Source organism: Alternaria burnsii (genome assembly GCF_013036055.1).
Source record: "Alternaria burnsii strain CBS107.38 chromosome Unknown 746, whole genome shotgun sequence".
NCBI lineage: Eukaryota > Fungi > Ascomycota > Dothideomycetes > Pleosporales > Pleosporaceae > Alternaria > Alternaria burnsii.
The window spans coordinates 840,585-867,273 of NW_024066109.1; the positions used below are offsets into that span (position 1 = coordinate 840,585).

The window sequence follows — 26,689 nt, forward strand, 5'->3', positions numbered from 1 at the left end:
TTGGATAATTACTATGTATTTGCGGGGGGAGGGTATCGAAACGCGTAAATAACGCGCTAGGCGGTGGGTGTGATGTCATCGTCATCTGCACAGTGGGAATCGCTTGCCGCGTCCACCGCACGAGGACAGCCACAAGCAAAATCTTCCCCCTCACCCTTCTCTTTCAACACTCACAATATATCTTTGCGTCCTCACCACGCATCATAAATACACGTTACACAGTGACCATCGCTCTATTTCGCACGCTGTTACTCAAAAGCCTCGCCAACACCGCACTAGTATACGACAAACCGGATAAGCGTGCATGAACTAGATAGTCCTTGCGACCAAGACTCATAGCTGCTAAGCAACAACTGCAGCCTCTCGTGGCTCGTCGATACTGACACATGGCATATAGCACACAATGCTGTTACTCGATGGTCGGTGCCTCATTCAACAACACCGAACGTTGCCTGCGAACGGACCGCTCACGCGCCTTTTATTGCGATATGCCGATGTAAACCCCGTCGAGTGTCGGTCTAGGTGTCGTGTATGTGTGTACCTTATATTTTACTTTTGCGAGCGTACCCAAGTGCCCTTCGAGTGAAGCTCGCCCTTGAACGTTTTTATAACATATAATCTCGTCGGCGAAAACCTGAATTAGATGCTGCATCTACAAAAGTATGCGCGATCAATACACTCGAAACGCCCGCTATCCGGTGCGCATAGAGAGTAATCGCAAAGTCTGCCGCGAACACAGAGCTTGTCAAAAACCTCTAGACACCAGCCAACGGATCGGGGTTCTACGACAAGAGCGCCCCGGGTACAGGACAGTGCCGCAAGACTGTCCTCGCTATTCATGACAAGATCTACGTTTTCTGAAATTTGCAACATTGACTCCACCAGAAACCATGTCCGCCACTTTCCGCGATGCTGGGTGTCGATGTTAAAAGGCGTGCTTACTGAGAAGACCAGAGTTAGTGCTCTGTGCCAGCAGGAATCAGCACGGCATTCGTGATCATGGGTTCTTTCCTCGTCTTCCCTATCCTCAAAGAGGACTTGGACACACGTGTCAGTGAGCTGCTTGCTTTGTTTTGTATCCTTATTAACTTTCTCATTGACTTTCACAGGTCACCAGTCACATTCACATAGTCTCTTTGGAAACGACTATCGAGAGAGTATCGCGCAGAGGACAAACCCAGAAACTTCGACTCGGTATCACGTTCAAGCACATCATAATATGACGAGGGTGTTGCCAACTGTAAGCGACATCACGCTACTCGATTGGTTGCCTTTCTGATTGGCGCCCATCACTATTGCTAAAGGCTACTGTTCAGGCGCCTCTCAAAGCGATACTGCCGATGCAACTACACGAATGTCCGCAAACAAAAATGACAACTCCACAGACTGCATGTAATTGCGGATATTGTCTTATGTCCGGTGCGGTGCAATCGCCCCATGTTGTCAGCCTAGCCGCCCTAGCGGAGATAACTGGTGGAAGGAGTGTCGGGCGTATGAGTGTCGGGCGTATGAGTGTCGGGCGTATGTGTGTTGGGCGTATGAGTGTCGGGCGTATTTAAGCAAATATCTACGTCGCAACCCTAGGATGATCCAGCACAAACACCTCACCCCAATCTCCAATACAGAAACAAAATGTCCCCCTTGTCCGCCCCTAAGACAATCGCTGGGAAGCCTGTTGGCCCCATTGGCTATGGCCTAATGAGTAAGTTGCATGTAGAAGACAGCGATGTGCTATCACAATCGCTAAGCATCACCTGTATAGCCCTTACGCTGTTCGGCAACATCACCCACGACGAGGCGACTAAGCCATTGAAAGCCGCTCTGGAAAACGGTGCCACCTTCTGGAACGCTGTATGAACCACATGAGAGATTTGTTTATACAGCGGTGGCTAACATCCTCATAGGGAACCTTCTACGGATCTCCAGACGCGAATTCTCTCCATCTCCTCAAGCACTACTTTACCAAGTACCCGGAAGATGCATCGCGCGTTGTGCTCAGCATCAAAGGCGCCTATGATGGAGCTACACAGTCACCAACTGCTAGTCCGGAGCAGATTCGAGCATCCGTTGACGAATGCCTCACCTTGCTCGATGGTCTCAAGTCCATCGATCTCTTTGAGCCCGCACGCGTCGACCCCAACGTTCCTATAGAGGAGAGTGTCAGGGCACTTGCTGAGCTAATCAAGGAAGGCAAGATTGGATCCTATGGCCTCAGCGAGGTGAGCGCTCAAACGATCCGTCGTGCTCATGCCGTATACCCTCCCGCTGCTGTCGAGATCGAACTGAGCCTGTTTTCGCAAGAAGCTCTGGAAAAGGGAGGCGTCGTCGAAACTTGCCGTGAACTCAGTATCCCTGTTGTCGGATACAGCCCCCTAGACCGCGGCTGGCTGACTGGGCAATTCAAGACTCTCGATGATATCCCCGAAAACGACTTCCGCCGATTTTACCCCCGCTTTCAGCCTGGAAACTTCGAGAAGAACGTAGAGCTAGCTGAGGCTGTTGAGAATGTTGCTAGGAAGAAGGGGTCCACCAGCGCACAGGTCGCAATTGCTTGGGTACAGCAGCAGGGTGTTCTGCCCATCCCCGGTTCCACCAAGGTGGAGCGTGTCATGGAGAACACCAAATACGTTGAGCTTACGCAGGCGGAGACTCAGGAACTTGAGAAAGCTCTTAGCAAGGCCACTGTCTCAGGCCATCGATACCCTGAGATATTCCGTGCTCATCTGGACAAATAGGGAGAAACCTTGAGCAGTAGCTCGATCTGGATGTGATGTTACATATGCTTTTTTGTGCATATGACAACGCCAATCTATCATATACGATCATAGGACACTAAGAATCAATTCTCCCTAACGATCTGTCGAGACTCGCGGTCCTGCGTTAGCATTAATCACTTATTGTTTCATCTTAGTTACTCATTCCGGAGATCGCAATCCTGTTGCTATACCTTCTACTATAGCCTCTATCATAAATAACTACCATCACTTTCTCGGCAGCATACAACGATTGATCCACTGTGCTGTTACTAATTGCAGGTCGCCATCCCGATATGTACTACGTGCACTCCCTGCACTGCAACACCATAAACAAAAGTGTCTCTAAAAGTGGCTACACTACACGCCAATTCTATATGAACACTAACGGAGGTTCTAATAACTACAAAGGATTCGTCCAAACCGGCTTGTTATTAGTCCAGTCAGCCTGCAGGGCATCAATCTTCTCAATAAGCCCCTTGAGAATGAGTGCATCAGCCGTCCCCCTCTTCGCCGCCTCTCTCTGCGCAACCGAGGTATATCCATCCACCAACTTGGCCAGATACTTGTCTACCAACGCGAAGCTTTTTGTGATAGCCGCCGCATTCTGAGTACGCATATACGTATTCCACTTTGTCTGCAGATCCAGACTTTGCCAAGTGACCTGCTGATTGTTGATGGTCTTTGTGATTTGCGGCAGGTGAACTGTTTCGAGTTCGTTCAACATCTGGCCGACCCGGTCTTTCTGAGCAACCAGTGTTTGGCGGATGAAGGGATCGATATGGTAGCGGATGGCAGCGATAGTGTCTTTGACGTATTTGAAGAGTTTTACACCGTCGCCCGCATATGTATCGAGTGTGTCGGAATTGCGGGCGTCACTGACGCCCCAGAGACCTTCTTTGATGTTGTTGACTTCGCCATCGAGAAGAACGAGCTCGTTACTCCATTGGTTGGTGTGGCTGGGAAAGACAGCGCCAACCCAATCGATGGCAGACTTAGTCACACCGTTGATAGTGATTCTTTCTGCAACTCTGACATCGTACCAGAAGCTTTGAACGCATTTGCAGAAGTTGATGTTTTTTTGTGTGTTGTAACAGTCGATCTTGGTCAAAGAACTAGACTTTGTTGGTTTGGCATAATTATCGAAGAAATTCTTGACCATCTGGAATTCCAAGATATGCTCTGTGGCGAATCGTCCTGTATTACCGGCAGTAGGCGTTGTGATTTGACCAAAACCCATGTCAAGGCAACTTTGGTAGTTTGTGTAGCCATATGTCGCTATATTTGGGAGTACCTGTCCAACCGAATGTCAGCGAGGTCATACTAGAATTTGCTAAGGGAGCATAGCTTGTAAAGCCTAGTCTCTTCGAGGCATGTAACATGACTTACGTTCAATATGGTACCGGAGGTGTGGAAGTCAGCGCTAACAATGACCATCTTGCCGCCGAGTTTGTCGCAGATGTCCTGGGTTTTGCGATCCAAACCTCGTGCAAACAGATGGTTGAGGGTCACATCGCCAGACGCGCGCTTTGCCAGAGAAGTACTACCGTCCACCACATGTGAAAGCTCTGAACACGCCGATCCTTCGTTGTCAGGGCTTCCTCCAGGGCTCGGGCACAACAGGTCCTGTAGGGGAATGTGAAATGGGGGACCCCAGGGTGTGACGCGTTTGCCAAATCGGTGTACCGTTATGCTATCGTTCGCAATCCCGGAGAGTCCATAAGAGTGGTAAGGGGGAAGACCACCATCGACCGACATGAAACCGCGCTTAGTCGGCTGGCCTGATTGAAGGTCGGGACATTGGCCACCCTCTGGAAGACCCACCTCACCAGATCCTGGGAGATCCCACGTCTTGGTGCCCCAACCGAACGCTGCCGGAGTACTGACCTGCGCATACAACTTTGCGCCCACGTAGAAGCCATATGTCCACGGACATGAAGCTTCAGTGCTCTTACCAGCTCCAACCTCCATACGAACGTAGCCATCAGCTACGACTCCGGCCGTTGCGGCCCCGACCTTCCAGTCGTCATCGAAGCGAATACCAAACTCTGCGACAGCCTTGAGATGGGCCTCAGCCTGGCCTGAAGCTAGAACAGCAGCGTAGAATTGAGGTTCCAGCAGGCCGTTTTTGTCACCAGTCTCTCCAGAATCCAGTTCCTTGTCAGCCTGAGGCTCGTATTCCTCGGAAGCGGCTGGGTAAGTTTGCCGGACGTCCCAATCCGCAAGATCGATCTTTGTTTCTATCTCCGCAGATAGTGTGAGGCCAGCGTTGAACTCACCAACCACGCGGACCGAGGGACCAATAGTAACAATGCCAGGAACTCGGAACGTTGCGCCTGGGAAGGGAAGAGTGAGAATTGTCTTCTCTCCCGACTCATACGAAACCTTGATCATAGCTTCGAGAGTGAATACAGCAGTGACCTTACCACTGTTACTGAATGTAAGATACGACTGACTCAGGTCAAGAGAGCCGCCTTTATCATCGAAATTGAGCTTAGTGATGAGGGTGAAACCAAAACTGGTGGAGATCTCGACATCTGTGAGAGCCTGCACCAAAACATGGGCATTGAACTTCGCTGGTCCTGTGCCACACTCAACTTTGTCGTCAATGATTTTGGCGATGAATTGCTCCTTCACATCGTGTGTAAACTCTTTCTCAATCTTGGGACTGACCAAGTTCGTAAGCCAAGCAAGCACGTCGGATCCGAACCATCGCTTGTGAAGCTCCTCGTGACTAAGAACACCACCGTGGTAGTCATCTCGCCACTCCTCTTCCAGCCATCTCTTGTGATTGCCGTCAAAATCAGACAAGGAGCGTTTAGATTTACGCTTTGTGCTTGCAGCTGCGACAACATTGTCCCAGTAGTCGTTCTTATTGGAGAAGTCTATCCTCATCTGGGTATCTCCAGAATCGCGAGGGACGCGCCTGAAGTTGTAGTCGAAGGTCAGATCATAGACCATTGGCATATGTGATGCTCGCTTCCGAAGATGGTGCGGAATTGTCTGATTGACAGCAGGGACCATGTGTTTCGCGACGGCATAGCGGCCGGCTCCACAGCCAGCTGGCATTTCAAGGATAGTGCCGGGTACACCGTGTCCAAGTCCAATGTTCTGACAATTGTTGTTCTCCGAGACGTCGGTGCAAAACATCTGGATGGTTTGCTCCTCTTCACTTGGCCCACCTTGGCAATTGAACACTTCCCAGTGAGAGCCATCGCGTTTATCGAGAGAGTGTTGCAATTCTTTAGGCGATGCAAGCACGACGAACTGAAACGCAGCATTCGAAGGGTCATCGTCGGTCTTGTCGCCCTGTCCACCAAAAGTATCGTCTACATTGAGCTCGAAGTCCGTATCGATGTCGTCCCCAGTCGGGGGGTCGCTGAACAGCCGATCAAGTGGTACCGGAAGAAATAGCTGTTTACCATCCGTTGGGTCGCAGCAGTAGACTCTGTTCCTTTCCAGCCGAGGGAAACAGGACTGCCCAAAACCGTACGGGCTATCCGTGAGTTGCACTTGCTTTCCGACCGGGCAATGGTTGTCGAAGCAAGATCCGGGCTCTCCGTACCACCGGCAGTTCTTCCAATTTTTGGCATCTTTCTTTGGGCAGCAGTATCGTTTCTGCATGTCGACGTCAACGGCTTCGAGCCAGTTAACCAGAGCGTTATCGATCAAAGTCATCGCGTCTGCAATGTCGGCAATCGTGCTAAGAAAAGTGCCTGAAAAGGTCATTGTCGTGTCATCGTTATTGCAATCCTTGCCGACGCCTGCCCAGTAACAGTCATGACCCTTAGCCGCAGGTGACTCGCAACAATATGCTTTGTTTCCGTCTTCACAGTACTTCCCGTCACCCCACTTGTTCATTTGAAGTAGTACCTCATTGTCGTGACAACGGCCATTGCATGGAGGTGCTTCACCGCGCCAGTGACATTTGTCAGGATCGGGTGCACTGGAAACTGGACAGCACAGCTGGCTGTCCTTTTCTTTGGAGTTGCGCGTGACAGGCTTCGCGCCACCACATGGTTGCTGTTCAATTTTGAAGAAACCAGCCTTACAAGTGCCGCCACAGTCAGTGACATAGCAATCCGGTACTGTAGCATCGTCCCAAAAGGAAGCGTCATCGGCAGTCATTGCGAGAGCTTTGACAGACTTTGGAGAGACGACGGCGTTAAGAGCATCCAAATCATCCGTATCTTGGTCAATTGCCCAAATAAGTAGTCCACCGAGACCTAGCTTGTTCGCAAAGTCAATCTTCGCCTTGAATGTATCTTTGTCATCATACGAAACCCATTGGTCTTGATTCCAGGTGATGTACTTGACTTGAGCCTCCTTGTCTAAAAGTTCAAAAGGTGGTCAGCAGATCTGCCACATGTGCTGGTCTCGGCGTGGCTGCTTACCATAGTAAGGACTGATCTTGTGCTGTTTGATCACCTGTTGAATCTCTTTGTACGTCAAGGTACCTGAGTTGTCGGAACAGGGACCAGGAGATGCTCCGCCCTTGAAGTTACAGCCAGGCCGGTAACACGAGGGGTCTGACAGCTGGAAACTGCGACCGTAGAACCCTAGCCCCAGATTGAGCTTCTCTGGTTTGATGTCGTTGCGCCAGAAAAGATCTAAAGCTAGCTTGATCTCGGTCAAGTTCGAATGCCCATATATGTGGTTGCCAATTGGATTTGTTGAGTCCCAGACCTAGACATATATGTTAGCGCTTGCTCAGTAATAAATGATGCATATTATCGCTGCATCCGACACCTTGGCTAGCCATCATGAAGCTTGTGAGGAGAGCAATTCCTCAAAAGTGTGTTGTCTCTTCACCTCGATATCTTACTTTCCGATACACATAGATGAAGAAGCGGGAGGCAAAGATATGGCTTCACTTACTCCATGTAGATCATAGCTCATAACATTGACGAAGTCAACGTAATCCACAGCTTTCAGATCAAAATGTCTCAGATACCAGAAGCTGGTAGGAACAGTGAAAGAGACAACATAATGCATAAGCTGTTTATCGTTCTCCTCGTTAAGTTCCTTCAAGAACGTAACAAAGTTTTCGCCGTCTTCAGGCTTACCACCTCGATCAGTTGCTCCAGGATACTCCCAGTCAAAGTCCACACCATCGAAGGCGTACTGTCTCATGAAAGCGAATAACTTTTTGATGAACAAGGCGCGATTAGCAGCGGTGCTGACCATGTCGCTGAAGACTGGCTGAGTCGCGGTGCCATTATCGTTGAAGGTCCAGCCGCCAAGAGCAATGACCGTTTTCAAGCCAGGGTTCGATTTCTTGACATCTGTGAACTGCGAGAATAGATCGGGGCTAAGGTCATCCATCGGTACCAGATCGAAAGTGCCAGGTGAGATGTACCCGAAGGAAAAGTAGAGATGAGTCAGTGCGCCTGTTGGGATGTCTTTGAAGTCCTGCGAATCGAATGAGTATGTTGCACTCGCTCTTGACTGGCCTGACCCACCATGCCTTGACATTTCCTGTCATGTGCCCAAGCTTCGTAGTAACCGATCACTATCTTCTGAGCATCGCCGTCAGAGCCACCAGAGCCTGGCTGTTCGCAATTGCTCTGGCATTTTGGTTCGTCTTCGGTACCTTTCTCGCAAAACTCCTCGGTCATGCCGCAAAAGCTGTGGGCTGTAAGCTGGTATCATCGAGAATTTCTTGACTAGCATACCCAAATTCTGAACAACAAACATTGAGCGGGCATTTCGCACCAGGTATCTTAGCGTCTTTGCCACACTCCGCTTTGGCATCGCAGTTTGACCAGCAAACGTCGTTGGGACTTTGACCGTTTGTGCCGCAATACTTCTCACCATAGTTACAATATCCGGTAGCCTTCGGGCAGCAGGCCCCATTCTTGCATGGCTTAGACTCAGAGCATGAATAGTCCTCTTCAGCTCTTGGCTGTAGAGCGCGTGGGGTGAGATGCGGACAAACAGGTGCAAGTTCCGTGTACTTTTCTTTCGCAGAATAGTCAAACGGACTAAACTCAAATCAGCTACGAAGGCGCTACTTCTCACAGAGTTCGTATACATACTGAGTAGGCTTCACGCAAGTTGGTGGCCCGTGAGACCTCTTGTGGTGAAATCGTGCGTGCGACTGATGCGCTGTCGCAGTGGAGAGCAACACACACAAAACAATCGCCCACCGTACGAACGCGGAGGTCGATCTGGACATCTCGGTGTCTAATCCCACTGATAACAATAGGGAAGAAACCAAGATCAAAGACTGAAGAAGAGAGTTATCAGAAGTGTTCTGGCTAAACGGACGCTGTCCATCTTACTGGTACCCACAACTCAAGTACGTTAGCACCAATGTTGCCATCTGGACCTGCCGTGGACTCAATGGACGCCTGAATATCAGCGGCCGCCGTAGCAGCGAGTAGTACGCGTGCAATTCGCGCCCCTGCATACAAGACCAAGCCAACGGACTGGATTTCCAGACTTGTACTGGAAGACATGCCGCGGGAAGTTTACCATGCGGCCCAGACATGATACCCCGTCTATATTTGCGCTTTACCGCATTGGTGCCTTTGGGTTCGCTTGCTAAGACGTCGGGAAATAATATCAGCTTCTACCTAAGTATTAGGAAGGACACAGGTCACGTTGAATGAGTGTCATCTTGTCGTTCGGAAGATATGCCTGCAATACCAGGTAGTTGGTGAACTATCATGTCTCCAGGTACTTTCCAAATCGAATGAGTTGTTAGCGCGCAGTGCTGTAACATAGAGGCCGTCCCAGCGGCGGCCGAGCCTGTCCTTCTCGCCACGGGATCGCCGCTCAGGTTGGAATGGCTGAAGCGCGGTCGTACTCTCAAAGTAGGCATGACAACCTTGTGACCGAGAAATCAATCGAAGCGGTGGAGATTACAAGGACAAAGCTAATACTGAACATCTGCAGGGCGTAAATCTTGTCAGTGGATAAAACATTTGCAGCTCACTGATCTTCCGACTCCCAGTGGTGCCAAGCTTCAGGGTCTATGCTTGGCACCAGGCGTTCCATCCGGATTCGGGCCGCGCCGAGTGCTCCATCCTCACGGCTCGCTTTTTAGCCTGTTGATGAACAGATTTGGGGTCTTTCATGTTGCTAATACTCAACAAGACTTATGCAACCCGCACCGGCGCCAGATGATGATCAGGATGGAATGCCGAGGGATTAGGTGCCCCATGTAGTGCGGCTGTATAGGCTTTCATGCCTCGGTGTGAATTGCAATAGAATCACCCTGCATCGTCGCTCTTGGTTGCAATTGTCCTTGTGAGTACGTCCTCCGTGGACCGTCTTAGACATCTTACACGACGATACTGACTCTTACACAAGAACGCGTTCGCATAGTCCCAGAATGTTGCTGCGGCTTCTGCTACCCCTCTGGTATCTCCCATCGGCCATTGCGATACCCTTCTTCAGTAACAATACTATTCCATCCAATCTGACCAGTGATTGTGCGACGGCCCTTCTTACAGACGTTGAAGAATGTCCTCCCACCGTGGCTAGTTTTGCTATTGGATATTACTATCCCCCCTCGGTGCTGGAAAAGGCATGCACAAGCGCCTGCGTTACTGCTCTCCAGCAGTATGAAGCAAGCATCGCCACAGCTTGCACCGGGCAAACTTGGACGGCATACGATGAGATAGATGGTGCACCACTGGACTTGATTGCCAATGTTATGCGATTCAACCACGATCTTGTTTGCCTCAAGGACGCGGGTCGCTGGTGTAATGTAGTTGCGGTCGCTGCAGCCATGCAAGCAGATCCAGGACGTAGGTAAACCGATACACCTATTCCAAAATCATTCTAATCAACACAGAAAGCCCAATGGGCTGGGACACTGAGCCACCAAGCGGCGTGCAAGCCTCTGGACCCTGCGATTTGTGTTTCATCAAAAATCTGCAGAAGCAGGCTGGCAGTCCGTACTACGACGGACCTCAAATTCGAGAGAGTTCCTTGTACGAGTCAAAAACATCTAGTTGTGGTGTGACGGGCTATCCATTGTCTATCTCGTCTTTACCCTTCCCACAGTGAGTAAAAACATGTATAGTTGTTCAAAGGTCCATGCTAACTCTATGCAGACTTCCAGTTGCTAGTCCCACACCAACATCATCGGTCTGCAGTGGCGAGGAATACGATATTCAGACCGGCGATGACTGCTACAAAATATCCAAGTCTCAGAGCATAGGAACAGCCTGGCTGCTTTCAGACAATTCTCTTACTGCTTACTGCGCCGATTTCCCACAAAATGGCAAATTGTGCATCAAGAACACATGCAAAGTCTACACTGTACAACCTGCGGACACCTGCGAGCTCATGGCTAGCTCTAATAACATCACCATCGCGCAATTGAAAGCCTGGAATCCGGTAAGTGCATGGTGCGCAGATCTCGCTTCTCTACTACTGTTCTGACGCACCTAGATCATTAACGCTGGCTGCCACAATCTATATAAGATGAACGGGACTTCTATTTGCGTCTCCAATCCTGGTGTAGCATATGTCACTCCCCCAGCTATGCCACCTCTGGCACCAAGTACAGCCGTCAGCGCAGCACCCGTGCCCACCAATGCGAAGGACGAATCAAATCGACAATGTGGGCAGTGGTATAACGTTGAGAGCGGAGACTATTGCAACCTCGTGACAATGAGGTATGCGATAGCAATGGCTGATTTCGTATTCCTGAACCCATCCATCAACGCGAACTGCACCAATCTGCTGTTAGATATCAGTTATTGTGTAGCGCCAGTCGGAGACAGTGAGTACATTGATACACTAGATGATCGAAGTTTTCGGCTGACCGACTGAAGTCAACACCTACTCAGGGCGACCTGGCTACCACACTCCCGGTCCTTCCGGACTACCTTGTACGTATTTCACCATGCATATTGTGCGTCACATACTGACTGTATGAAGTCACCAAAGTCACTTTTACGCCCACTAAACCTGCTACGACAACATCTACGCCCACACAGCTGAGCCTTGCGACTGATACAAGAGACGATTGTTACCAGTACTTCGACGCATCACAGATGGAAAGTGACATAACAGGAACTCTTTATCGCCACCAATGCGATTTGGCTGCAGACGTATACGGCGTAGAGGTGTCCGAACTGCTCACCTGGAACCCTTCACTCGGCAACGATACAGAAGCTCTCAGTTGCAGCTTCGAACCCGGAGTTCGCTATTGTGGAAGGTTCTATTTCGAGCCGCCAAAGGCCAGTCCCGAAGTAGGCACATCATTGGATTTCCCGATCAGAGTGAGCACAAGTTCGCACGTTCGACACACTCTAGCTAATAGTTGGAAAACAGGAAGGTTTTGACACAAACTGTACTGAGTTCAGGGATGTGTCTGAAGGTTTCACTTGGTCAGTGCCTCTAACAACACGTCGAAAAGCTCAAGCACTCACATATTCTGCTAGCGAGGATGTTCTGGCTTTGTTCGATCTCACCTTGGCTCAATTTTTCAAGATGAATCCGGCTGTAGGCTCAACTTGTGCAAATCTTTGGACCGGTGAGACACCTTTCATTCCCTGGAAAATTATCGCGCATGCTGACCGAGGAACAGAAACGGCGTACTGCGTCAAGTCTCCCAATGCCCCACCGCCCGCTACGAGCATTAGTCCAACCTCCGTTGCTCCTAGCAGTACAGTTGCACCGGGACCTGGCGCACCGACCCACACTGGACAGCCTGCAAACTGTGTTCGATGGCACATAGTCGAGAAAGGTGATGATTGCTCGATTCTTGCGAACAAATACTTCATCACCTTAGAGCAATTTTATGCCTGGAACCCCGCCGTGTCGAATGATTGCCGCGACAACTTTTGGCAGGGATCGGCATACTGTGTTGGAACTTCGGATTCGATCAGCGTGAGCAGATCAGCTCTTCCACCATCGCCTACTCCCAGTGCTTTCGTCATCCCTTCGCCAAATCAAGCAAACAACGCGATCAAAGAATGCAACAAAGTTGCTCAGGCGCAGGAAGGAGACTGGTGTGCTGTAGGTCTACGGAATACAATTCTGTGTCGCTCCAAGACTAACTCAAATTGTAGTTGTTCGCTGAACGAAACGGGATATCTGATGCGCAACTATATGCTTGGAATGCAGTTTTGGATAATGGCAATGCTTGTGGCAGTTCATTCTGGAAAGATTACTGGTACTGTGTTGGAGTAGCCGCATGAACAGATACGTACGAGTGCGATATGCCACACTCGTCTGTTGTAACGTTGTTCTTGGAGCAGCACTTAGCTGTCTGCGTAGGCAATGCGCCTCACGGTAGCTAGAGATCATATCCCATCACACCTCCCACATGTATTGGAACGGCTGGTGCCGGCAATCAAGATGTCTCTTGTCAAAGCTTTGACTTGCTTGGACAAGCTGGAAATGGCGTTGTTGTGCCGGTGTCGGACGATTCTTGTCGACCATGGCTTTCTCAACCATGAATATCGCACCAGACCGCTGTATATATAAGCCCCGTGTTGCCGGAGCTGAATGGATGTTCCGTGTAATTATCTTTGGATATCTACATGTTAGCATTCTCGAAGACAATTGCCGCGCTTGTGCAACAAGGACTTAAAACATCATAGCCTTATGTGACTTCGCTGCGGCGAATGGGCACATCTTCAAGGGTCAATATGATAACAATCGAACACTCTTGTCGTTCGGAGAGCTAATCCACTTGTGATAAGATCTCAGACTCATGAGACACCTTTCACCTGACGATCAAATCAATGGCGATCAATCATAAGGCGCCACACCGTTAGTCTGTTTGGAAACCCTTGCTAGCGCCTCGGTACTCCTGTGTACCTACTCAACAGCGTTCCTGCAACAATGGTGCGCTCCTTTCCTACCTCATTCACGCCATGGAAAAACTGCCACAGGAGCTGATCAATCGTATAGTGTGGTTCGCAGAGCGTTACCCAGACCAAGAAAAGTGGCGTTGGGCGATAGGACAATCTTTCAAGCCCGATGGTGCGCCATCTCAGTTTCCTCGCCTTGCCATTCTCAATCGCACTTGGAAGGAAGCAGTTGAGACCATTACATTTCACCGTTTAGGTGTCAAGAGCGATGAGCTCGAATCGCTTCAGTCGATTGTAACAGGAAATCGTCGCAAGTACCTCTCCTGGATCAGTTTCAAAGCGGAACTGCCAACATATTCGGAAGAAGCATACGAACACAAGGAGTCACGACTTGATCAGCATGCCAACAACGAGGCATTTACGAAAGCTATTAGCGATCTTTTCACCGCGTTGCGAACCTGGGAAGATAATGGTGTGAAGAACGGGGTGCGGCTCGACATTGTGGGAGCTTCGTCGCCAACAGACTCTCGGGAAGTGGATGAGCTCCAGATTGAGCTTGGTGAATGCAGGGATATCCAGTCCGCTCGTTGGGCAGACTCGCACCTGCGCCTTGTGCAACCCGAGAATCTGCCTACATTATCTAATGTGCAGCATCTCACTATCGAGAATTGGGGCGGGCGAAAACTTGCCCCAAGCGTTGCACCAGATTTAGGTGTGGCACTGCCGGAGCTCAGGACAGTGGACTGGGAGTTTCCAGACTGCGAGGCTGATTCTGACGCGGGGTCGGATCAGGATTCATTGGATTCAGACTTTGATGCGGAGTGGGAGTCGGCAACATCTCCCAAGGCGCGCGCTGAGGCGCGCGCTGAATTTGCCAACAAGCTCTCGAAGACGCATTTCCGCTCGCTCAATTCTGCCAACATTGTCTTATACCACTGCACTCCTTCAGACCAGAGGTACACAGTTCCGAGCATTGTGCCAGAAGGCTACACATACGACCCGTTCAGTTCATCAATCCGAACCTTCTCACAATGTCTTACAACTCTCACTTTGAGTGCGCACGTCGACCCCACGCTATTTTGGCCATCAGATGAAAACGCGGTTCCACCGTCTTGGCCACACTTGAAGTCGCTTGACATCACATTTGACATGGTCGCTCCATCTGGTAAATGGTACTTCACTGGTTCAACACCGGCCTACGATTCTGACGACGACCCCGAGCACGGAGTTATTGGAAGTGTCGATACACGCGAATTCAGCTGGGCAGATTTCCGGCAGCACCCCGACCCAGAGGTCTTCGATCCTTTTCTCGGCGCGCTCGCAAAAGCAGTTACTCAAATGCCAGTCCTCGAGTCCTTCATGCTTACATCTGATATGGTGGGTAAGACAGGGAAACTGCACATTTCATATCACGCGCCGGGTCAGAGAGCGGAGTGGGGTGATGAAGGGCCGGAAGACAAAGATCACAGGAGGATTTACTACGCGTGTGAGACTGGGGTATGGGTACCAAAGCCACAGATCTCCGAAGGGTTGAAACGCGCAGGAGTTCAAAAGTACGGTGGGGAAGCGATCGAGCGATATATAGGAAGTCAGTACTATTGAAAGTGAGCAGGTTGGATACGTGCGTAAGAACATACGTCTGAACGCGACTAATGTCGCTGTAATAGACCGCATCAACAGTCATCTGTCGCAGTGGTTGGTGAATCGCGAATACTTTGAGCGTCGTGCGCAAGAGTAGGTTGATAAGGCGGCGCATATTTCTTTGACTCTCATTTCGAAACGGCGCTCTTCCCTTACAAGCCGATGTCCTGCGTCTTTGACTATTATTCGTGTCCTTTTGCTATATATCGTTCTCAGTGTCTTTAACAACCTCTACGCCGCCTCGCTCACCCATCAATTGCTAAGGGTTTTCTTTTTTGTCTCGCAGAACGAGACGCGTTGTATGTTGCACTCATTTGACGACTGGTGAATCAAACTTTGGAGACTTTATGATGCTGCCGTTGTGCAGTAAGGTAGATGATGTGTGCGTGCACGATCGTCTCGTGCATTCCTCGTGTTAGCGTCCAATGTGCAAACACCGCTGCTCTCTTGTCTTTATCCGCAACGATACCGCTCTCCGAAAATTTGGTTCCGGCGCCATAACGCTCGTTCAATCTCACTTTCACTTTCGGCATGCCCTGATACTGTTCCTGTGCTATTCCCCTACCTATCTTCTCATGCACACCTCATCATACATACTGTTACCTTACGGCCTGAACAGCCAATATCAGAGTTGTCTTACAGGTGACAACGATTTGCGAACACAATGCGGACCGCCGCGATTTTACACTGCATCGTTACTGGAGCTGTCAAAGCTCGATCATCTTGTTACGCAGAGAAAGCTTAAGACTGCCGGCCAGCAACAAAACAGTATGGGCTTCCAGCGCAGCACTAAGAAGATCAACATGGGCCCGGTGACAGGGAAAGAAAAGCGCGGTCGAGCAAAGCGAAAACCTCAAATATCTGTTCGCAAGATATCCCAAGCCGGCTCCAAAAGCGAGCCCAGTATCCGAGTAGGCGCCTCACACAGTTTACCAATCACGCTCGATAGCGATGATGATGCGCCAGCAAAAACTCCTTCGCGGTAAGTTCGATAGGTAGTACACATAATGCATCTCAGATCAATGCTAACAATAGTAGTTTGGCCCGTGATCATCCTGCCATCTCACTCGTCGATCCGACTTTAGGAGGCTTTCATCATGATTTTCAAAAATCCCAAAGGAACCAAGATGCGTTGAATGGAAGCGTCAATACGCCACCCCAAAACACCTTTGCGCCCAAAAACTGCGTTCCGCGCCACTCTTCACCCGCGTCTACCAGCAGCACGAGGCATCAGGAAAGAAGTATTTTGCAAGGCACGACAAAGACACAGAGTCCTGTAAGCACCTTCGCGTACCGAGACGCGTCTTCGGATGCTGTCCAAAGCCCCCTTAGTCGTGGAGAAGCAGCAGCAACTCACAAGCCTGTCGTATGTCGCAAACGACGTCGGTTCCACAATGCTACTACAGCAGATGAGGGAAACATGAGAACACAAGGGCCGCGCACTGACTCTGGGTTTGTGACGAGTTCGAAAGCATCATAACCTTTCTAACAATCAATAGTAGATGTTCGAACGCTAGTTCAAGGGTCCCATCGACCATGATGGCTGATGCCAAGACCTCGCGACTCCCCACTCATAGAAGATCCAACACGTCTACTCCCTGGGGGACCGAGTCGAGAGCCAAGCCTCTTACGGTATGCAAGCATGGGAGTAAGAACATGAGTCTCCTGGATATTGATGACTTCAATATGAGAAGCAAAGTCGCTCAACCGATGGCTGTAGCACCGGCGCTTGCTGTCATGGATCTCTATCACCTCATTGTCGATAGTGAAGGCGACTTACCTCGAGCCAGGAAACAAGCTATTAGGATGAGCGAGACACCAACAATACGGTATCGATCTGCGTTGGATAAGGAAGGTGATGAAATCATGGTCAAGATAGATCCGAATAATCCAGCATTCGAATGGGATGACGACGAGCCATACACCAAATTCAACACTGCCACAGCAGCTCGCCCATCGAAACCAACTTTGAAAGCTACAAGGTCCAGAAGTTTAAAGGGCTCTGCTCGAGCAACTGGAAGTACAAAGTCAAACACGAAAAATCGCTCAAACGAAGGCACCAAACGAGCAAGATCAACATTCGCGAATCCTTCGCATGCAAGAGAAACCAGCAGCGACCGCGACTTTATCGTTCCGGACAACGTCATTCACTACGATCTCGACTCCGATGTCTGATGGCTCCAGCCACTCTACCAACACTCATGCCCATGACAGGTGCGAAGATAGCGACATTGAGATACTTGATATTGACGACCAACTGGATATAGATATAGATATAGATGTGCAGCCGCATTCTGCACATCAGAAGAGGTATAATGTATAAATGATGACATGGCCGATTCGTATGGCATACAGATAGAGCAGGATTGACCTGAAGGTACAGAGTGCATATGAAGAGCTAGGTTTCAGTCATAACTTTGCGACGTCGTCTTTCTTGCACTCGTTCTTTAGAACCTTCTTATCCTTTCTGTTTCTTGTCAAATGTTTGCCAAAACTTGGTAGTCTTGGAGGTAAGACAACAAAGATAAATCAAAGTCCACGCGCAAACGAATCTTGCGACTAGCAATTTCTCTTACCTTGGAGTAGCAAGCTCTCATTCATCTCGCTTTTCCCGTGAGACGGGTGGTATTCATCATCTCTCCCTTTGAGTTATGATTTTGTTACTTATAAGTCTTACTATACTAGGTTGATCATTGATCGTACTCCAACCACTCGTCATGGCAGTTCAATGCCCCGATTTCTCATTTACTAAACCAAGGCGCCTTCCTAGGAGAAGAACAAGGCCGTCGAAGGCTGCATTCCGCGCTGCAGTAGCTCATCTGGATGTTATCAATCGTAGAGCTGGCAAATTTCTCGTCCCTGCGATTGTGGAGCTCCAGGATGACCAAAAAATAAGTCCCGAGGACGAGTACAGAATGGTGAACCATGCGGCACAGTAAGCCCGGTACACTTCAGGTCGTCATCATAGTCACTGATCACGGCACCAGGAAAGCACTGAGGATGAACAGCGATTCACCTACTAGAGACCGGATTGAACGTAGAAAAACGGGGAAGAGCAAAGTCATATCGGAAATCACTGCACGAAAACGACGTGTTGTCGCAGACTCAGATGATGAGGAAGATGATAGTAAGTTTCCATATACCACATCTTACATTTGACATTTCTTTTTACTCATATCAGCACTATCAGCTCACTCCTCATTACCCAGTGAGAATACTGGCAAAAGAAAGCGATCGGTAATCCTGCCTCCTGGTAACACAAAGCGACAAAAGGATGGCTTCCCGTCTAGCGCCGACAGTAATAACGGCCAAAATGTCAGGAAGTCAAAGAGGCCACGACATGACTTGAACGCGGAGCTCGAAGATCTTGGCATCGACATGGAAGGATGGACTGCATCTGAAGATGCGTCTAGGACACTACAGCAGCGAAAATAGACATGTATGGCTCAAAGCGGTACGTCGTTCAGTAATAGTAGAAGATGATTGAAAGTCATATCGCTTGCCATCTAGGGAGGAAAAGGCCAAACAAGAGCCGCAAAGATCTAGTCATGCATTCATTGTCACATTTGATCAATATCTAGCAAAACAATAACCTCATTGCTATACAACCATGGAACTCTCTGCTTAGTCTAGCCCCTTCCTTTCCCAACAACTTTTCACAACACGCCTCCCTCTTTACTCAATAACGAAGCACCTTCACCACAACGAGAGCGATACCGAACAGCAAGACGAGCCCACCAATGATGATGGCGATAGTAGCACCAGTCGATATACCGCCACCATCAGATCCGGGGGCTTCTGCTTTCATAACCAAATCAAGTGTTGAGGTAGGTTGAGCAGGGGTATCTGCCGCGGAGATTCGGTGCAAGATGTCCTCAATAGTGTGTGAGGACACTAATGTCGAGAAGGATGTTGGGACGGAGTCTACTGGCGATGTGACCTTCGACGTAAGCAAAGAGACGGGAGACATAGAAGGCGCGCAGTTGCAGTCGTGGGTTGGCGTGGGCGCGACGGCGCTGGGAATGTAGGGGTAGAATGGTGGCATGTTGTTGTGATGGAGTTCTTTGGATACAAAGGTGGTTGAAAGTCCGACTTTGAGAGTATTCTATGATGTGTCGAGAGAGAATGATGGAATGTGGTGAAGAGACTCCAAAGGTCTCTTGTAGATCAGGTGCCGATGTGATGTAAAGACTTGCGAGACATGTTGCATTCACAATATTCGCTTTGAAGACTCTAGAACTATCTTGTGAGTAAACAGCGTAGGATCCTTGAAGCCAGTGTGTATTACTCACTGCTGGTTTGCGCATTTTGAAGCCGGCATAGGACACCGTTCTTCGCCTAACCCACTTCTCTCTTGCCATAAGATTACATCTTTATAGAGTTGGCTTATCCTCAGTCTCTCTATCTCCTTATCGCTCTTTCTGGTGCGCGAATATATGCGCTATTTGCGCTGGTCCCAATGAACTGTTGCATCTGCGTCTCTACCTCTTTCTTCGCCATGCGCTCCTGCTCTTGTTGCGCCTGTAGTTGCTTCTTGTTTTGATATCGCTTCACGGTTTGCAGGTAAAATACCCATACTACAAATGCGAGGAAAGACGGCGCAAAAATGCACATTGGAATAAACCATGGTAAGGGAATAGGACCGATTTTGTGGTCTTCGGCGTTGATGGGTTCCGCGCGGTGCTGGAATTTAAGCGCTGGCATGTTGTATTATCTATGTAAAGAACGTGGTGGGAATATTATCCGGTTGCGAAAATATACGTAGTAACGACTGTGGGTGAATTGTTGAATGAGGGTGTACGAGTGAAATGTCGAAGGGTGGTTCACGATAGTTAAGCCGTGATAAGAACAATGAAACCCAGAAAAAGTAATATAGAGAAAGGAACGTTGATGGGAAGAACTAATCACTGTGTTTGAAGTAACGAGTATTAGGATTAAAAGCAAGATTGCAGGATAAATGTGCGAAACCCAAAACCCCGAGGTCCACCCGCTGAAAACGCGTCTCTGACAACTGCTTGTGTTTCATCTTCAGCGACCACACCACATTTTCGGGTGCACCCTCACAACCACCCAAAAGGACCACGACGCATTGTAGGCGAGTTAAGAGGTGAGACAATGTTGTATTCTCGCGTACGATTGTGATCAATCTGTCCATCGTCCGAACTCAACGGGGAGACTGGCTGATCAATTATATCTAGAGGGCGCGAGTCGGATGAGGGCACCGGCAGCTGGGTTACAGGACGGGGTTTAGGTACCAGCTTGCGTGTTGGAATGGAGCTGGGAAGCTGCGGAGATACATACGTGCCACCGTTACCGCCTCCGGAGATGGGAATCGACTGAAAGTTGTCAGCGCTAATGGCTCGATCTACACAGTCTCGGGTAATATGCACACCTTTCTCAGAGAAACCGTCCTGCCAATTCTGAGCGCGAGCAAGATCGACGGGATCCATGCCATAGCCCTCGGAGATTGGAATGTCATCAGGACGAGTGACTGAAGGTGAACCATCCCGGTAGCGACGACGACCGCGGGTGTACGGGTAATTTCCCTTTTCCAAGTCGTGGAGCCCGGAACTTCTGCGCAAACAGTACTTGACTGACAAGAACAACGCAAGAACGATACCCAGAACGATTACCACAGCGCCGAGAATCGAACCTGGGTTACTCGCGATCCTGGGAACGGCCCGCTTTGTCAAAACCGATGATAACCTTGTAGGCATGTCTTTTCCTGAAGACGTAAGATTGGGCATTTCAAATGGTGTTCCACGGTCGAAAGCAAGCCCGGCAACTTCAAGTGATGCAATTGGTGGTGTGCTGTAGTTAACGAATGATGGCACAGCATCAATCGGCGGTGCCACATTAGGGTTCAGAGGGTTGTCGAGGTGTGCGGTTGGGAGACAATGGATACCGGGGTGCGAATCAACAGTGGATGTAGGAGTATCGGAGGAAAAGAATGCTCCGTTATCTGATGCCGTTGAAGTCAAGGTAAAGACATCAGATGAGTAGAAGACACCGGAGTCTAGTGCAGTCGAGGTAACTACCGTAGGACTAGTAGCAGATGCCAGGATGTCTGAAGAAAAGAATGTGCCCTCATCTGATGCAGTGGAAGTCGATACAGAAATGGATGATGAGTAAAAGGTACCAGAATCTAGTGCGGTCGAGGTGGGTGTGACAGGGGCGGAGACGCCAGGAGAGAAGAATGCGCCTTCGTCTGATGCTGTTGAAGTTGCTGTAGATGTTGTAGAGGACGAGCCTATAGCCAACGAGGCAGAGGCAGTCGGAGCGTTGCTTGGACTGGCACCAGGCCAGATAAAGCCAGCCATTCTACCTGGTAGAAAACTACGTTGACAAGGATATCTTCGACGGGTTCCAGTTCTTGGTTGTTAGGTCCTCCAGTGTCGTGGATCTAATAATTTTCAAGTCGTTGTCAATATTGTCGTCGAGCTGCTTCGTCTGGTTCGGTATCAGCTGGTGGCAGGGCCTGAGGAAAGAGACGGACAGAAGTTCATCATAAGTCGTAAGTCAGAAAACGCTGTATACGAAGACTGGGTATTGTACAGCGACAGTGACTGACCGCCAGGTGAGTATGTTCACAACGTCGGGCTCAACGGCCCTAAGCTGCTCAAGCCTTCCTTCAAAAGTTCTCTTTTTGCCTGCTACTCATATTGGCATACCACGCGAAGACGGCCAGAACACTCACGGCGATGGCAACTAGAGCTGCAAGTAATAACAACACCCACCCGATTACTCTACAAAACACCACCTCTGTCTTCCCCACACCTCCTCATCCTCCGGACACTTCCAGTACTGAATTTCGCATATTTCTTGGCTTCTTAGTCTTTGGCGCCATAGCCGGTGCAGGTCTTCTTCTTTACCCAATTGTTGTATTTGCGCTGGATCGGCGTGGTAGGAAGCGTGCTTCAGCGACTTTGACTAATTCACAGTCGGGTTTGAGGATGAGCGAGGAGGAGATGCAGGAGAGGGTTCGGAGGCCGCAGCCCGCTGTGCTACATTGAGAGGAAGGAATGGGCGGACGTGTGGTTCTACTGTATGCTGCTCTTGGTGAGGGATTTGCATGTGATTGCAGCGAGTAAGATATTTTGTCTCAACCCAAGATGATACTATGGCACTGTTTTGTTGTTTGCAACATGCGAATCAGGATCTTGAATCGTGCAAGTGAAATCCAGACATGCCGAGATGACACGGCCAACCTAGTGACAAACTTGGCATGTGACAGAGGGTTTAGTCAAGTGGTTCCGTTGCGCCGAGTGGTGTTGGACGCAAGATGCAGCGTCGCGATGCTTTGTTTCAAGCGGGTGGTGTTATTGATATTCGGCAGGAACATGGCGAGCAGATAAGAGGCGAGGTGTTAACCGAGGGCGCAGGAGTGAATGCAGGGAGGCGGAAGGTACCGGTTTGACGCACGAAGACATCCCGCGGCCGGTGGAGCTTTCTTTTTCTGTATCCGAGCTTTGCGCAACCCTCCCGCCGCCGACCAACCCACCTTGACGACTTCCACAGCAAAAGTGTAGCTTCAATTGGATTGTAGCCACACTGCGATACCCTCAACATGTTGGCTGCTCGTTCCTTCGCCGCCCCAGCGCGCCAATGCCTGCGCCAGGCCAACCGCTCCCGATGGGCGCCCGCGCTCTCCCAGGTGAGCTTCCAGCGAGCGGGACAGACGAGTCTTGCGCCTCGACACGTCGAGGCGTGCAGGTTCCAGGCGACGGCATGTTGAATAGTATTGACCGCGGCATAGGTCTCCGCCCGAACATACGCCTCCGAGGTGGCCAAGTTCCACGGAACCAAGGGCAGCGACGGCAAATACTCAGTCACTCTCATCGAGGGTGATGGCATCGGTCCCGAGATTGCGCAGTCGGTCAAGGACATCTACTCGGCCGCCAACGTCCCAATCAAGTGGGAGTCGGTCGACGTCACCCCGCGCCTGAACGAGGACGGCAAGACGGTCATCCCCGACGAGTCCATCGCCAGCGTCAAGAAGAACTTGGTCGCCCTCAAGGGCCCGCTTGCGACGCCTATTGGCAAGGGCCACGTCTCCCTCAACCTTACCCTGCGCCGCACCTTCAACCTCTTCGCCAACGTCCGTCCCTGCAGATCCATCGCCGGCTACAAGACGCCCTACGACAACGTCGACACCGTCCTGATCCGCGAGAACACCGAGGGAGAGTACTCTGGCATTGAGCACATTGTCGTCGATGGCGTCGTACAGAGCATCAAGCTCATCACCCGCGAGGCCTCTGAGCGCGTTCTGCGATACGCCTTCCAGCACGCCCGCGACATTGGCAGGAAGAAGGTCCGCGCTGTCCACAAGGCCACCATCATGAAGATGTCCGACGGTCTCTTCCTCAGCACCGCCCGCGAGATTTCCAAGGAGTTCCCCGACATTGAGTTCGACGCCGAGCTGCTCGACAACACCTGCTTGAAGATGGTTACCGACCCTGTCCCCTACAACGACAAGGTCCTCGTCATGCCCAACTTGTACGGAGACATTCTCTCCGACATGTGCGCTGGTCTCATTGGTGGTCTCGGTCTTACTCCCTCTGGTAACATCGGCGATAACTGCTCCATCTTCGAGGCTGTCCACGGTTCCGCGCCCGACATTGCTGGCAAGCAGCTCGCTAACCCCACCGCGCTTCTTCTCAGCTCCATCATGATGCTGCGACACATGGGTCTCACCCAGGAGGCCAGCAACATCGAGCAGGCCATCTTCAAAGTTCTCGCCGAGGGCAAGGTAAGTTGCATCCACCACGTTGGAACGAGCATTTTTGCTAATCCTTCTATAGACCATCACCGGTGACCTTGGTGGCAAGGCCAAGACCTTTGAGTACGCCGACGCTGTCATCAAGGCCCTGAAGTAGATTAAATTATGGATTTGACGAGCATTGAAACGACCGAATGGTAGCGATTGCATGCTGTGGATATGTACTAGTCCTTGTACTATAGCTGCCATTTAGCTAGATATACGCCGATACCTCTTGAACTTTCCACGTTATCATCAACTTGTCAGCTTGCGCCAATCTGCATGTGCTTTAAAACAGCGCCTTTGAGCTAGCAATATCATAGCCATGCGACAACTAGATGTGCAAAACGTGGGTGATAAATTTATAGCTCTCCAAAGAAACATGGCGGGCACATTGCATGTGCGTCCACAGACGCAACGCGAGCAAGTATTGCCGAGCAACTTCGCTTCGCCTTCGACGACCCCGTCGCAACGCCAATCTTTCCAATGCCACCCAAACCTCCCATCCGTTTCCCTACAAAACCTCCTGCTACGCCGAAACAGTATGTGAGGCCTTCCCTACCGATCAGACTGGCAAATCCAGGTCCGCGAGCCCCGCTGCGATCCCTATCCACCTCGGCATCACCTTCAAGCCCCGTCCGTCGTCGTCTTCCTCCTCCTCCACCACTCCAATGGCATGAAACCAGCCGCGCCCGCACAGGCCGACGCTACATAAAATGGGGCATAAACGGTGTCGCGACCATCTGCGCCATGCTCTTCATCCGCGACAATTGGTTCGAGATACAGCACGTCCGCGGTTCCTCCATGGCACCTACACTCAGCCCGGATGCGCACGAGACTGGTCGAGAAGACTACGTCATTGTGATACCGTACCATGCTAGGATTGATTATAGTACAGTTCTTGAAGCAAGCAAAAAAGAGTTTTGGAGCGTAAAACGTGGTGACGTCGTAACGTTTTGGAAACCGCATAAACCAGGCGAGATGGGTATCAAACGCATTGTCGCTATCGAAGGAGATACAGTTTATCCTGCAAGGGGATATGCGCTTGATCCGCAAGTCTATGAGACGAGGTTAAAGGGTTTACCGGATGGGCTGGTAGATCATGATGAGGACAGTATAGCGGCGAGGGATGGTCCAGAAGTGGGCAAGGTGGTTGTGCCATATGGACATGTATGGCTCGAAGGGGATAATTGGAGGAAGAGCTTGGATAGCAACGACTTTGGGCCTGTTAGCAAGGGCTTGATTCAAGGTAAGGCTGTAATGGTTTGGAGGGACTGGTGGAGATTGAGAGAGGTGGGCGATGAGCGGAATAAGGGGGAGAAGCGGATGAGAAGTAGGGTCGTGGAGGGACGGCCTGATGCTCCTGAGCTGTTCTTGGAGTGAGAGTAAGATACTCTTTGCATATAAAATTGGCATACAAGTGGTATGATTTGTGTTGGTGATGGGTATGTACATATATCTCATATTGCGCAGTCGTTCATGCTGACGCCACTCAGCCACTCTTGAAGAGTGTCTCAATCTCGGCGCATACCGCATCTGTGACGCCCTTGGTGTTCTCACTGCCACCAAGATCCTTCGTCTTGACCCCTCTTGCGGTGACATTCTCAATCGCCTTCATGAGCCCATCCGCTGCCTTGTCCTCGCCAACCCATCGCACCATCTCAGCAGCACTCCAGAATGCGCCTACTGGGTTCGCAATACCCTTGCCTGCAATATCTGGCGCAGAGCCGTGAATAGGTTCAAACATGCTCGGATTCTTTCTTGTAGGGTCGAGGTTAGACGATGGCGCGATACCAATCGACCCGCTCAGCGCAGCAGCAAGATCAGACAAGATGTCTGCATGTAAGTTGGTAGCAACGATAGTATCCAGCGTAGAAGGATGTAGCGTCATGCGCACGGTCATGGCATCCACGAGCATCTTGTCAATTTCAACATCTTCGTACTCTTTTGCAACCTCGTAGAAGACTTTATCCCAGAGAACCATGCCGTGTCTTTGGGCGTTGCTCTTGGTCACCATGGTCAGCTTCTTGCGTGGTCGCGACCGTGCTGTCTCAAATGCATATCGCATGACTCGCTCGATGCCGACGCGCGTGAAAATGCTCACTTCGGTGGCAATGGTATGGGGACTTTCCTCATGGGAGGTACCGCCCTGACCCGAGTACTCGCCCTCACTGTTCTCGCGGATGATCATCCAATCAAGGTCCCCGGGTTTGCAATTGGATAGAGGAGACGTGGTTCCAGGGAGGATGCGTGTAGGTCGTACATTGACATATTGGTTTAGAGACTTTCGAATCGGCAAGATGAGTGACCAAAGGGAGATGTGGTCGGGAACATTGGGCCAGCCTACTGCGCCAAAGTATATGGCATCATAGGCCTTCAGCTGCTCTAAGCCGTCAGGTGGCATATACCATCCTCGCTCGAGATAGTTTTTGCTGCTCCAGTCAAAAGTATTGAAGTCGAATTCAAAGCCGCCAATGGTCTTGGCGAGAACGTTGAGGACTTGGATGGCGGCTTCTGTTATGTCGACTCCGATTCCGTCACCTGGAATGCAGGCTATGCGGTGTATGTTTGTTGCTGAGTGGATATGTGACGGCATCTTAGTGGTTGTCGTTGCTCGTAGGTTTCGGGAATAGTCAGGGTAAGGATCAGAAGGTCCGATTAACGTTATCGTGGGTCCGATTGATGGTTCTTTACGAGCAAGACGACTGTAGCAAGCTCGATGGTCTTATACTACAAGCAGGCCATAACCATCGGAC

General features: G+C 50.3%; 8 protein-coding genes across 8 annotated transcripts; 5 read left to right on the plus strand and 3 right to left on the minus strand.

Annotated features, from left to right (window-relative positions):
• Positions 1 to 999: 999 nt before the first annotated feature.
• On the plus strand, positions 1,000 to 1,223 carry GT037_002842 (uncharacterized protein; the record flags this gene model as incomplete). Its single annotated transcript, XM_038927889.1, has 2 exons — positions 1,000 to 1,050; positions 1,110 to 1,223. The coding sequence occupies 2 exons, from the start codon at positions 1,000 to 1,002 to the stop codon at positions 1,221 to 1,223; spliced, it is 165 nt and encodes a 54-aa protein (XP_038789167.1).
• A 409-nt stretch (positions 1,224 to 1,632) lies between these two features.
• Positions 1,633 to 2,735, plus strand: GT037_002843 (uncharacterized protein; the record flags this gene model as incomplete). Its single annotated transcript, XM_038927890.1, has 3 exons — positions 1,633 to 1,702; positions 1,763 to 1,851; positions 1,905 to 2,735. The coding sequence occupies 3 exons, from the start codon at positions 1,633 to 1,635 to the stop codon at positions 2,733 to 2,735; spliced, it is 990 nt and encodes a 329-aa protein (XP_038789168.1).
• A 421-nt stretch (positions 2,736 to 3,156) lies between these two features.
• GT037_002844 (glycosyl hydrolases family 18 protein) lies at positions 3,157 to 9,214 on the minus strand (the record flags this gene model as incomplete). The annotated part of the gene is made up of 7 exons (XM_038927891.1): positions 3,157 to 4,047; positions 4,143 to 7,084; positions 7,148 to 7,439; positions 7,632 to 8,165; positions 8,216 to 8,381; positions 8,429 to 8,737; positions 9,048 to 9,214. The coding sequence occupies 7 exons, from the start codon at positions 9,212 to 9,214 to the stop codon at positions 3,157 to 3,159; spliced, it is 5,301 nt and encodes a 1,766-aa protein (XP_038789169.1).
• An 878-nt stretch (positions 9,215 to 10,092) lies between these two features.
• GT037_002845 (uncharacterized protein) lies at positions 10,093 to 12,916 on the plus strand (the record flags this gene model as incomplete). The annotated part of the gene is made up of 10 exons (XM_038927892.1): positions 10,093 to 10,510; positions 10,558 to 10,768; positions 10,820 to 11,105; positions 11,160 to 11,493; positions 11,546 to 11,602; positions 11,652 to 11,995; positions 12,048 to 12,103; positions 12,158 to 12,249; positions 12,304 to 12,734; positions 12,788 to 12,916. The coding sequence occupies 10 exons, from the start codon at positions 10,093 to 10,095 to the stop codon at positions 12,914 to 12,916; spliced, it is 2,358 nt and encodes a 785-aa protein (XP_038789170.1).
• Positions 12,917 to 13,597: 681 nt separating this feature from the next.
• Positions 13,598 to 18,610, plus strand: GT037_002846 (uncharacterized protein; the record flags this gene model as incomplete). Its single annotated transcript, XM_038927893.1, has 7 exons — positions 13,598 to 15,031; positions 15,595 to 16,157; positions 16,214 to 16,627; positions 16,678 to 17,157; positions 18,015 to 18,110; positions 18,163 to 18,302; positions 18,357 to 18,610. 7 exons carry the CDS (start codon positions 13,598 to 13,600, stop codon positions 18,608 to 18,610), a joined length of 3,381 nt encoding a protein of 1,126 aa, XP_038789171.1.
• A 244-nt stretch (positions 18,611 to 18,854) lies between these two features.
• Positions 18,855 to 21,495, minus strand: GT037_002847 (uncharacterized protein; the record flags this gene model as incomplete). Its single annotated transcript, XM_038927894.1, has 2 exons — positions 18,855 to 19,267; positions 20,310 to 21,495. 2 exons carry the CDS (start codon positions 21,493 to 21,495, stop codon positions 18,855 to 18,857), a joined length of 1,599 nt encoding a protein of 532 aa, XP_038789172.1.
• Positions 21,496 to 22,742: 1,247 nt separating this feature from the next.
• On the plus strand, positions 22,743 to 25,316 carry GT037_002848 (isocitrate dehydrogenase subunit mitochondrial precursor; the record flags this gene model as incomplete). Its single annotated transcript, XM_038927895.1, has 4 exons — positions 22,743 to 22,829; positions 22,932 to 23,924; positions 23,977 to 24,047; positions 24,362 to 25,316. 4 exons carry the CDS (start codon positions 22,743 to 22,745, stop codon positions 25,314 to 25,316), a joined length of 2,106 nt encoding a protein of 701 aa, XP_038789173.1.
• A 109-nt stretch (positions 25,317 to 25,425) lies between these two features.
• Positions 25,426 to 26,529, minus strand: GT037_002849 (tartrate dehydrogenase; the record flags this gene model as incomplete). Its single annotated transcript, XM_038927896.1, has 1 exon — positions 25,426 to 26,529. The coding sequence occupies one exon, from the start codon at positions 26,527 to 26,529 to the stop codon at positions 25,426 to 25,428; it is 1,104 nt and encodes a 367-aa protein (XP_038789174.1).
• Between the last annotated feature and the right edge of the window lie 160 nt (positions 26,530 to 26,689).